Source organism: Lagenorhynchus albirostris, chromosome 5 (assembly GCF_949774975.1).
Source record: "Lagenorhynchus albirostris chromosome 5, mLagAlb1.1, whole genome shotgun sequence".
NCBI lineage: Eukaryota > Metazoa > Chordata > Mammalia > Artiodactyla > Delphinidae > Lagenorhynchus > Lagenorhynchus albirostris.
This window is the reverse complement of record NC_083099.1, coordinates 24,247,654-24,260,035: the sequence shown is the minus strand read 5'-3', so window position 1 is coordinate 24,260,035 and position 12,382 is coordinate 24,247,654. Positions and strand designations below refer to the sequence as shown.

At 36.5% G+C, this 12,382-nt stretch overlaps 1 protein-coding gene across 5 annotated transcripts in view; it reads right to left on the bottom strand.

The window, feature by feature from the left end:
• The window catches only part of XRN1 (5'-3' exoribonuclease 1), a 100,873-nt gene that overhangs the window by 5,098 nt on the left and 83,393 nt on the right, over positions 1-12,382 (bottom strand). For 2 of the 5 annotated variants that reach the window (XM_060149695.1, XM_060149698.1), the window contains 8 exons: positions 10,553-10,614; positions 8,565-8,687; positions 7,988-8,147; positions 5,442-5,623; positions 3,499-3,612; positions 3,302-3,404; positions 982-1,020; positions 460-620 (listed from right to left, as the gene is read on the bottom strand). In XM_060149695.1, coding sequence (XP_060005678.1) covers positions 460-620; positions 982-1,020; positions 3,302-3,404; positions 3,499-3,612; positions 5,442-5,623; positions 7,988-8,147; positions 8,565-8,687; positions 10,553-10,614 — 944 coding nt within the window. The remainder of the gene's footprint in view (positions 1-459; positions 621-981; positions 1,021-3,301; positions 3,405-3,498; positions 3,613-5,441; positions 5,624-7,987; positions 8,148-8,564; positions 8,688-10,552; positions 10,615-12,382) is intronic. The other 3 variants (XM_060149697.1, XM_060149699.1, XM_060149696.1) reach the window with 2 other exon arrangements.

Below are 12,382 nucleotides of genomic sequence, written 5' to 3'. Positions count from 1 at the left end.
AATTAACAATGTAGACCAAAAAAGCTAGTGTCAGAAAATACCATAAACCATGCTGCTAATACTTGTCAATCACTGCTGACTTGTGACTTCCACTTATAACCTCCAAACCAGACTTTAGAAATTCAAGGAATATGGTTACAAATAAAATATTTAAAAATTATCCATAACTGAAATATAAAGAAAATTGATATTCCTGATTTTAAATCCCTTTGTTCTAGAAAAGGATGTTATTACTTGTTGCAATTATTATTATCTATTAGAACACAAACTCAGATAGCAGGGAACAGGTCAGACTGGTCACCACTGGTCAAAATATATTCTCAGTACCCAGACCAGTACTGAATGGACCTCTAGTTGGCACTGAATAATTACTGAATAAACAAAATTTTATCAATGGTCTTTGAGCAGTGAGAAACTAATTCTGTTAAAAAAATATAATAATTCTCTTTCAGGTCTCACCTGTAGAGGTATGAACTGATTGTGCACACCAGCTGGCATTCCTCCAGCCATGGGCATGGTCCCAGCATATGAAGTATGATGGAAGGGCTTCCCAGGAACTGGCACTGGTGGTGCCCATGGCATTGAGCCAAAGAGATGAGATGATGAGGGCATTATATTAGCTGTTAAAAATTATGGAAAAGCTGTTTTAGTAAAATGGTATCATAAAAGCCTTGAAATTTAAGACCTCCTTCTGCTACCCTTTTTTGGCTTTTTTTGCTTTGGCAAAGGGCACATACACTTAATTTCTGATTACCCTTGCTTACAACGTTCAACCTCAGGAGCCCCTTAAGGACTGTGAATCATCTACAGAAGTCAGCTTATCATTATGCTGTCTGGCCTACGAAGGTCAATAGTACCATATACTGATATAAGCTTTAGGAATATTTGTAATAATATTTTAAAAAATAATAAAAGGGTCATGAAACTGTCCCTTGGGGGAGAAAAGCCAGGGCACAAAGAGAGAAATCTTAAGAATCTCACCTGCCCCCAATGCTAAGTTGCTTCCATAGTGATCCCAGCCTACAAAAAAACCAAAAAAGCTTAAGTCTTGAAATCTGATCACTTTCATATAACAGTAGAATCTTTCTCCCTATTCTAATATTTGTAATTCAAGAATTTTTTTAAAATTTACATTTTCTTATTAAAAGCACATTGAATCAGTGGTTCCCAAGACTGATTTGTGTATCTGAATCACATAGGGAGCTTATGAAATACAGATTCCTGGGCAAAGCTCCAGACCTAGTACATCAGACTCTGAGAGGCCCAGTAATCTGTATTGTTAATAAGCTCCACAGGTGATTCTTCCACAGTCAGCACCAGTGCAACATTTGGGAACTACTGCATTAAACAATGACAATTGAGACACCAGCACATTGCCACCAAAGAAGGTATGTACTGTGCTCAAACCTTCTTTTTAAAGAGATAAAAAGGCAGCCAGAATTATAAGACAGTATAGCTTAACTAAAACTCAGCTACTTAAAAAATGTTTGGATCAGGAGAGAAGAATAATAATATATTTCAATGTTATGAATTACACATGTAAAAATTCCAGGATAAAGAACAGTCTTAATATGAAACACACTAGTAAGATTTAGAAAGTTATGTGCAAGTTTGGTGGCAGTTATAAGACTAAGAAGACCTATTTAAAAGATGCTATAGTAATCTTATGCATAGGTCAACTCAACCATTTCCCAAAATCACTGTCCTAAATATAAAATATATTTTTCTCCATTGGGACCCTTTCATACCGTAAAGTGGAAATCTACAAAATAACTTTAAAATCTTAATCTGATGCATAAGTTGTTTTCTCCTGATTAACATTCAAATCTCATGGCTTTTATATCATATATTATTATTGGAACACTGGAGAGCACAAAACCAAAAGAACTCCAATTAAACTTTAAAATTCTTGGTAGGTATGAATACACTAATAAACATGATATAATAATGAACGTAAACATAATAATCAACATTAAAAAGGTAAAATATCAAGCTATAAAATATCAATAATAAATGGGAAAACAATCATTTCTTTTAGATAATATATTCTCATAAGACAAATCCTTTTTGAGAGAAGCTTGTGGGTAGACCTTTAGGTAACCTGCATGAACTAATTACTTAAAATTAATTGATATATAGTTGCTGGATTCATTTTTGAAAGTGAAAAAGTAGTTAAATTAGATTTTCCAGGTTATAGTGGACTTACTACCTTGAGCTATATGAAAACTTCAGATCCACTGTGTCGTAAAGATTTTATGACTACACATTGTTTATACAGGCAAAGGAATGCCAGTGTAGTACAGTAACAAAATTGTGGGCTTTGTAATTAGATATATTTGCTTTTGAATGCTACTACTGCTACTTAGTAACTTATGACCTTAGACAAATTGCATTTTTAAACAAATCAAAGTAAAGATAATTATACACATACATATTGTAATAAAAAGGGTTTTCAACATAATATAGCAGTCATCCAGTCCATCCCAGGTTTAACTGTTTTAGCTGTTTATTTCCAAACTGTTCAATAATTTGCTTATACTGCTAGTTGATTTTTCAATTTTAGGCATTTTTAGACTTCCTGTTATGATAGATCAAAATTCAGTTCTTTCATACCACCCCTCACTACTTACCCTGTCCTCCCAATGTAAGTATATTACAATGTTTGTTTAAAATTATAAAGTGTTTATGATATGTGACTGTATAAATATTATTACTGCAAAGCCAAGTAGGGTACTCTGATTATGTTTCTTTTTTTTTGTAAACTTAAAAAAAAAATTCTTTTAAGAGTAATTATCTTTTAAAAGCTCTTTAGTCTTCTATGTACCTATCCTTAATGTGAGAGAATATTAAGAAACATACATAGAGTAAGCTCAAAATCCCCTCCGCTCTTCATTTCCCTCATCACCAAGGGCAGTTTCTTTCAAATCCACAGCTTCTTATTCCCTTCATCTCTGTTTTTTCTTCCCACACCTCCCCCAACTCCCTACAACCAACCCCCGCCCCCCCATCCCTGTGTTTTTGATGTCAACCTTAAACCCAAACTCATGCGTTGGCAGCTACTGGGCTGCCCAAAACGGAGAACAGTCCTACTCTATCTAGCCACACTAGAGACTGTAGGAGGGCAAATGGTATTTTTAGATGAACCTGCAGACTCTGGTTTCAGGCTTACTTCTCACAACTCCTTAAATTACCTAAGCATTTAGGTAATTTTTTTTGTTTCCTCAAAATGATGCTTCTTAAAAGAACTTTCCAAAAACAATATAATTCAATAACTAATATTGAAAAGAGCAAAATACCTTACCAGTAGGTTGGGGAAAAACTGGAGGAATGGTTCCAGGTGGTACAGCAGGAGGATAACTTGGAAATATTGGTGGAGGCAAAGGGAAATTCACTCCTAAGGAGCCCTATGGAAGTATTTAAAAGTTATAAAACAATACAACAAAAACATCCAGAGGGATTAATTAAAGAGTTAGTAGAGAATTCATGGACAGTTCTCACCAATTGTTGTAAAGCAAAAAGTGCAGCTTTTTCCTTGGCTTCATTTTCAGAATGGCACTGTGGCCCATGTACCAGTAAGCCATTAGATAATTTTACCTGGCAAACTGTCATTGTCTAAAAAAAAGAACATGAATGGTTACGAAGTTATCTGTCCAGGAAGTCGACCTCCTCCTCCAAAGCTTAGTTTAAACAAATGGAATAATTTCATCTAACATTTTGTTAAAAAAAAATTTAAGAATTCAAAAAGGGACTATCAGCTTAAGTTCTGGTTTATGATGCAAAAACTTTACAATTGTTGCCTTATCTTTCAATGTTTACAAAGTTAAAATTATCTCTAAGCTAGGTGAAGGACCAACCATCATAATGTAAATGAAAGCCAGCAAAACTTTTTTCTTTATATCTTGGATCAGGAAACTAGGTTTTCTACTTGTTTTGTAGGTAAGATTTTATTGGAACACAGCCAAGCCCACTCTTATGTATCACCTATGGCTGTTTTCATACTGGAATTGTAGAGGTGAGTAGTTGTGACAGAGACGATATGGCCCACAAAGCCTAAAATATTTACTATCTGGACATTTATAGAAAAAATCTGCTGACCCTGCTTTCCACCATCCTTTACATAGCACATATTTCGCTAATATGAATTAACTGCTAAAATTTAAAAGACTCAGAGGTTCTGACTGATTTTATATTTACATTTAAATGATAACTCTTTACAGTATGCGCTTTTCTTTTATAAAAAAGATTTTTAAAAAATGTTACTTTTTCAAAAGGTAGCCATTTTTATGTAGTATTATTAGTTTAATCATGCTTTCTGCTTTAGGTGAGAATGTGTCAAGAATCTGGATGTAAAAAGGAGAAAACGGCCTTCCTGCCGTGGTTCTCAAGGTGCAGTGTGGGGATCCTGGAGGTCCTTCAGCCCCTTTCTGGGGATCCTTGAGGTTCAAACTATTTTTATTATAATATGAAAATGCTATTTGCCCTTTTCACTCTCATTTTTTCATAAGTATACAGAGAACAAAAAGTTCATTGATATAATTTCAGATTCTACATTGCACTAACTTTTAAGAAAATACCATGTTTTAATGTAGTATCAAAGAATAGCCACAGTTATATGAAAAGGCTATTAAAATTTTCTTCCTTTTTCCAACTATCTATTTGTGTGAGGCCAGATTTTCTTCATATATTTCAACCAAAACCACGTATTACAAGAGATTGATAGTAAGAAGCAGATATGAGAATCTAGCTTCTCTATTCAGCTAGAAGATGGATAAGACTTGCAAAAATGTAGAGCAATGTGACTCTTCTCATTAAATTTTTTTCGAAGTCTTTTTCTTTGTGGTACGCGGGCCTCTCACTGTTGTGGCCTCTCCAATTGTGGAGCACAGGTTCCGGACGCGCAGGCTCAGCGGCCATGGCTCACGGACCCAGCCTTTCCGCGGCATGTGGGATCTTCCCGGACTGGGGCACGAACCTGTGTCCCCTGCATCGGCAGGCGGACTCTCAACCACTGCGCCACCAGGGAAGCCCTCGATGTCATTTTTAATTAACAACATTAAAATTTTTTTCAGTTTTAATTTTTAATTTGGTAAATATGGATATAACACAAGTAAACAAAAGTTCTTTGGGGTCCTCAAAAAAAAGATGGGGAGTTTCTGAGACCAAAAAGTTTGAAAACTGCTGCTAGAGACCAAGATCCCTAGCTCTATCAGTCTGAAGAATCTTGTGAGGCTACCTGCTGCCCAGGTTCCTCTACCAGTTTCTCTGAGGGGTCTGGTTATGCATAAATGGAAGACCCAGAGTGAGAGGTATTAATCTATGCTGCTCATAAAGTCAAAAAAATCAGCTCCACTATATTATTTCTAGTCAAAGATTTTCAGTCAATTTATTTAAGCTCAGTGTTCAATAAGTTATGTAAATGGAAGAACGGTAATATACAATACCTGTGGTGTTCTCAGAAAGGAGAAATCTGGTTGTGGCATTCCAACAAGGGAACAAATTCGAGAAAGTTCAGTTACTGGTGTGGACACAGGAGGAATCTGGCTGGCAGCAGGCCAGCACACACTGTCCACAGACTGAACATTATGGTACTCACTAGCACTGTGAGGCTTGTTCATATAAGATGCTGCCAAAAAAGAGAAAAGGACATATCCACATTAAATGATATCTCAAACTATGCAATTATGGCAGGGCTTTACAGAATAGCAAGGAGGACATTGTTAAAAAGTGAGAAGAGGAATCTCGCATGAAGCAAATATAAGAACTATTTAGTTTTGCCTAAAATGACTAAATTCAATGAAGATTTTAGATGATTATAATTAATTACTGATATATAATTAAGACAAAGATTTAAAAATGTAAGTAGATGACTGCCAAAAATTAGCATTGTGAGAGATTAATGATTACTCAGTTATTCACAGGCAAAATCTAAACATGCAAATGGCTTTCTTGAGCTGATTTACAATTAATTCTTAAGTTCTGAGGCTTTAGCTTCAGTCTTCTCAAAATTCCATCCTATTTTCTGAACACACGGATGAATGTTTCTTTTGCTCTAAAATAATGCTTCTTAAAACTTTTTCTGAAATTAAGTCTTTTAAGTGCCTTTATTATGATATAAAAATTCTGAAAGTTCACATTCTTTATAATCAACAAACTCACCAACAGAACAAAAAGCACACCTCAGTGAAGAATGAATCTAAACCTCTTACTGTTATAGATTAAAAAAAAAAAAAATGTGGGCTTTCCTGGTGGCGCAGTGGTTGGGAGTCCGCCTGACGATGCAGGGGACACGGGTTCGTGCCCCGGTCCGGGAAGATCCCATATGCCGCGGAGCGGCTGGGCCCGTGAGCCATGGCCACTGAGCCTGCGCGTCCGGAGCCTGTGCTCCGCAGCGGGAGAGGCTACAGCAGTGAGAGGCCCGCATACCGCAATTAAGTGGCTTGCCTGAAGTCACACATTAGTTCTGTTACATGAGCTGGATTCCGAGTTCTTGACTCTAAGGTAGATGATATTTTTTACTATGCTGAAGTATAGTAAAAGTTACTTGCTTTTGACAGTGGGACCATATTTATCCAATATTGTTTTAAAATTTTATTGTGCTCTATTTCAAGAGCATATCTGTCCCTAGGATAAATATTGTTTCCTGATAGTTACTGGAATTTTAAATTATTTATCCCAATACTCAGTGGAGTATAAATGAAGTTAGGCTCTGATTTTGATACTTAATAAATGCAGATTACCTTATTTCAAAATGTTTTTTACCTCTCTGAGAAACTTCTGTCCCCAATCTACTTTTACATGAGTCATTTTTCCTGGTAGGCTTTTGCAGATAATTACAGTCAAAATATTAAAGTACAGGGGATGCAGAAGGTAGGGGTAATGATGGACATCTACTGAAATCCAGCTATGTGCCAGATGTTATGCTATAGGCTTCTTAGACTTTAGGTAAGTGCCCACTTTCCAGCGTGTGCCTCCATTAATTATTTTAAATTGATTTTACAGCTTCTCCTATTTTTATGTTGGTCAAGTTATTTTAACGTAATACTAATATCAATTATTCGCACCTATGATGTGTCAGACACAGTGCTAACCGCTTTATATATGTCATACAATTATCACAACCGTCATTTGCAATGTTATTTTGTAGATAAAAGAATTTATAGAAAAGTTAAGTAATGTATTTAAGTTACATAATCATTTTTAAATTACTGAGAAAAAGCTAAAATGTGAAAACCTTTCCAGGTTTGGGATCTCCATAATGAGTATCTGTAATAGTATAATTTAAGTAGTCACAAGGAGGGACTTCCCTGGTGGCGCAGTGCTTAAGAATCTGCCTTCCAATGCAGGGGATGCCAGTTCGATCCCTGGTCAGGGAACTAGATCCCACATGCATGGAGCCTTCTGGTCGCAACTAAGGAACACACGTGCCACAACTAAGGAGCCGGCGAACTGCAACTAAGGAGCCCACCTGCCGCAATTAAGATCTGGTGCAACCAAAAGAAATAATAAAATAAAATAAATAAAATTAAATTAAAAAAATAAACTTATTAAAAAAAGAAGTATTGAAAAAAATGTCACAAGAAGACATTTAGGGACTACAGATCTATTGGCTACATAGTTACACTGTTATATAAATGACACAAGTATAAAATTATACTCTTATTTGTTACTCTTTTTTTTTTTTTTTTGCGGTACGCGGGCCTCTCACTGTTGTCACCTCTCCCATTGCGAAGCACAGGCTCTGGACGCGCAGGCTCAGCGGCCGTGGCTCACGGGCCTAGCTGCTCCGTGGCATGTGGGATCTTCCCGGACCGGGGCACGAACCCGTGTCCCCTGCATTGGCAGGCGGACTCTCAACCTCTGTGCCACCAGGGAAGCCCACGTTACTCTTAATTATACTTAATTATCTTTAAAAATCACATGATTAAAAAATAAATGAACTGGATTTTTGAAGTGATTGGTTATTAGTACTAGTACTTAGCTTACTTACTTAATTTCTTACTTTGTTTAGGCTGTGAGGAAGATCCATATTCATCTCTTCTACTGGAGGAAACAGTGACCTCATTACCAAATTGTTTCATCTCATTCTTATGGTCCACAGTGTCAGAGCCATCAATTTTTAGAATTTCTTTAAGCATCCGAGTTCCCTTCTGTTTTGAAAATGATTGGTATGGAGATAGTAGGGATAAGGGAGAAAAGTTAAAAGCTACAGACCTTACTGATGTTTCTTTTAATAAGTTCCATTGTTAAAAATTAAGATGATAACTACATTCAGATAGAGAATAAGGAAAAATAAGAGTTGAAAAAAAAATTCACATTTCCTGGCAAAGAAACAATACTTATCATTCTGCTTAACTTTTGACCAAATTGTCTAGTGGCAATGTTTGAAAAGCAAGGGAGCTATGGTGGCTAAATTGCCCAGGGAAGCCCGATCTTTCTCACAGGATGACAATAATAATGCCACACACCAGTCTACATAAGAGAAAGTGTTTTAACTGTTGCACAGGGTATGTGTGGCTAACAGTAATGAAATTACCATAGTGTACAAGCTCTTACAAAATACGAACCATAGCAAATGACTGTGGTGACAAATGTTCTTCGCTTGGAGGCTCTTCATGATGAGATGACTGTACTTCATTTTCTTTGGAGATATTCAAGGATGCTAAGAAGTTCTCAATTCCAGGATTAGGCTAAAAGAATAAATATTTTGTACATGAAGATGAAAGTACAAGGACACGAAAATAGCTCAGAGTTTTATGTACAAAAATGATCATTTAATTTTCACTCAATCTTCTTCCCAGGTGTTAAAGTTTGGGAAGAGAACTTGTATAAACCAGTCTTTTAGCTTATCAATGGCATTTGGATAACTAGTTTCAACCTTTCGGTTTTCTGAGACTTCTGCACTCTAATTTCTCTTCAAAAGCTTAACATTACATTTGGCAGGCCCTTCAAACACCTGTAAGAGAGTACGAATGAGTTTTTGTGCAAATAAAATTATAATTCCGACTTAACAGTATTCTAAATAAACTGCTGCAAACTTTTTAATGTGTTATTTTCTCTTTTATACCATGAGAAAAAAGGGGGCCCATAAACTTGATGAGGGAAAAAATTCCATCTTTATTTTCATTAATTTCTAAATGAGACTTAGTATTCCCTTCAATTATGAATGTAGGCAATAAAACAATGGTGGTGATTCTAATGGTATTTCAATATTACTGGTTTTCTTTCAAATCTTATGTATTTTACTGTAGCATTAAAACTATTATTCTGAGAAAGAGTCCATAGGCTTCACCAAAGAGGTCCACGGCACAAAGAGTTTATGAACCCCTTCTCTAGAAGAAAGGAAATTATAGCATAAGAGATGACTCTGAAAGTCATGCAATTCAACCCTTTATTGGTATCTAAAAATTAATGGGCTGAGAACCTGTTATGTGCCAAGATATCTTCTGAGGTATCTCTTTTTTTGTTGTGGTACGCGGGCTTCTCACTGTTGTGGCCTCTCCCGTTGCGGAGCACAGGCTCCGGACGCACAGGCTCAGCGGCCATGGCTCACGGGCCCAGCCGCTCCGCGGCATGTGGGATCTTCCCGGACCGGGGCACGAACCCGTGTCCCCTGCATCGGCAGGAGGACTCTCAACCACTGAGACACCAGGGAAGCCCTAAAGTATCTTTTATAAATGTAATATATTATAGCTTATAAGAGATCTAATTTTTAAGAACTTTGTGTTATATAATATGCATATAAAATGCACATAAGTGTACATAAATATTTTTAGACTTAAAATGTTTTTTTGATTATAAAATATATACATACTCCTTATCAAACAACAAACTATATAAAATAAAACATAAATGATCTCAGTTTCCCCCATTAACCTAACTCCACAGAATTAACTGTTAACTTTGCCATGTTGGTCCATATACTTTCATTGAATATACAAACATATTTCTACATATTTTATACATATAATGTACCCACATATATTCATATATGTAGGTATGTTTGTATGTATTTATGTATATACAGACTATATATAATGAGAGACACAAGTGATATATTTTTATCTCCATTTTAAAGATGAAGAAATTGAGGCTATGAGAAGTGTAGTGAATTGCTCAAGGCCACCCAGCTGTTAAATGGCAGAACCAGAACTTCAGGTCTCTCTAGTTCCAAATCCTGGACTCCAGCTGTACAACCTCCCATCCAAGTGACTGACAGGCTCAGCAACCCTCCTGTCATGCACTTTATGAATCTGGCTGAAAGGGCTGCAAAATTCAGTCAGATGCCACAGAGCCACCAACTACAATAAAAATACTAGCATAGTGCAGGGAGATCAGCTCGGTGCTTTGTGACCACGTAGAGAGGTGGGATAGGGAGGGTGGAATGGAGGGAGGGAGACGCAAGAGGGAAGAGATATGGGGACATATGTATATGTATAACTGATTCACTTTGTTATAAAGCAGAAACTAACACACCATTGTAAAGCAACTGTACTCCAATAAAGATGTTTAAAAAAAAAGTGGGCTACTAGAAATGTGATTTTAAGAAGCTTACCTGCCTATTTGATATTTTTTGTGACCGACTCTCAGTTTTAGGACTCTTACACTCTTCTTTAACTAGAGACAAGAAAACAGAGATTTTGTTAAATGAAATTTGCTGCACACCAATTAAATTTACCAAGTATTTACCATAGCAAGGCACTGTGTAAAAAATTCACAGAATTCCAAGGAGACAAAGGCCCTGATCTTGAGGAACTTATAATTTAGATGAGGGTGAGAAGAGAAACTCACAGATGACAACAATAAGGGAAAAAGAAAGGTGGCATCTAACTGAGCCTTGCAGGACGGCGGGTTTCCAAAGGGCAGAATAAGAGGCTAAGTACTCCAGCAAAGGAAATAATAGGAGAAAAGATAAATAATAGTAGAAGCAGAAAGCAAGGAATATTTGTGGAACTAAAAACAGACCAGTTCTGCTGGAGGTTGAGGAGTATAATGCAGCTTAGTTTAACTAAAGAAGCAGGCTGCAGCCACAATCTGCAAAGGACTGAAGACTATGGAATTACACTGGTAGGCAACAGGCACAATCACAGAAAGGTTTTGAGCTGGTAGGAATCTGATCAGAATTGTGCCTTAAGAAAATTATAGTATGGCAGGGGCTTATTAGCTAGGTAGAAGGAGTAAGAGACCAAGTAGGAAGCTATGTTAGTATTCTTGTTAAGGGGAAATGACGGGAACAGAAATAAAGTGAAAAGGATGGATTAGAAGAGGAAGAAGGAAAGGGAAAAAAGAAAAGAAGGAAGGAAGAAAGGGTGGAAGAAGGGAGAGAGGGAGAGACAAAAGAGACAAAAGAGGAAAGAGAGGATGAGGAAAGAAGTAAGGGGAAGGGATGGAAGGGGGAGGGAGGGGATGGAATGAGAGAGGAAGGAAGGGACAAAGATGGGAAGGAAAGGGAAAGAGAGGGAACAGAGAGGGGAAAAGAAAGGAAGAGAGGAAGGTAAGGAAGAATTCTTGCAAAAAGGAGGAAAATAAAAAGTGACACCACTGCTATTCAACATTGTACTGGTGGTTTTATCCACAGCAATTAGGCAAGAAAAATAAATAAAAGGCATCCAGACTGTATAGGAAGAAGTAAAACTATCTCTATTTGCAGAAGCCAAAACAATTAGGGCAAATAAATAAGTTCAACAAGGTGCGAGGATACAAGATCAATATATAAAAGTCAGTTTTATTTCTATAAATAGTAATGAACAATCTCCCCCCACAAAATTAAGAACACAGTTCCACTGACAATAGTATTACATAGAATAAAATACTTAGACATAAATTTAACAAAAAAAGTTCAACACTTGTACACTGAAAACTACAAGACATCACTGAAAGGAGTAGAAAGGCTTAATATTGCTCAATGACAGTACTACCCAAAGTGGTCTACAGACTCAGTATGATCCCTATAAAAATTCCAGCTGCCATATTTACAGAAACAGACAAGCTGATCCTAAAATTCATATGGCAATGCAAGAGACCAGAACAGACAAAATAATCTTGAAAAAGAAAAACAATGTTGGAGGATTCAAACTTCCCAATTTCAAAACTGATAACAAAGCTATGGTAATGAAGACGGACGGTGTGTTGTTCCAAAAAGATGGCATATAGATAGGTGAAATGGTATTGACAAACTAGAAATAAATCCATACATCTATGGTCAATTGATTTCTGACAAGGGTGCCAAGACAATTCAATGGAGTGCAAAGAGAATTCAATGGGGCAAGAACTGTCTTTTAGCAAATAGTTCTGGGACAACTAGATATCTACATGCAAAAGAGTGAATACGGACCCCTATCTCATACCATGTATATACTTATTCAAAAATGAAAAAAGGACCTAA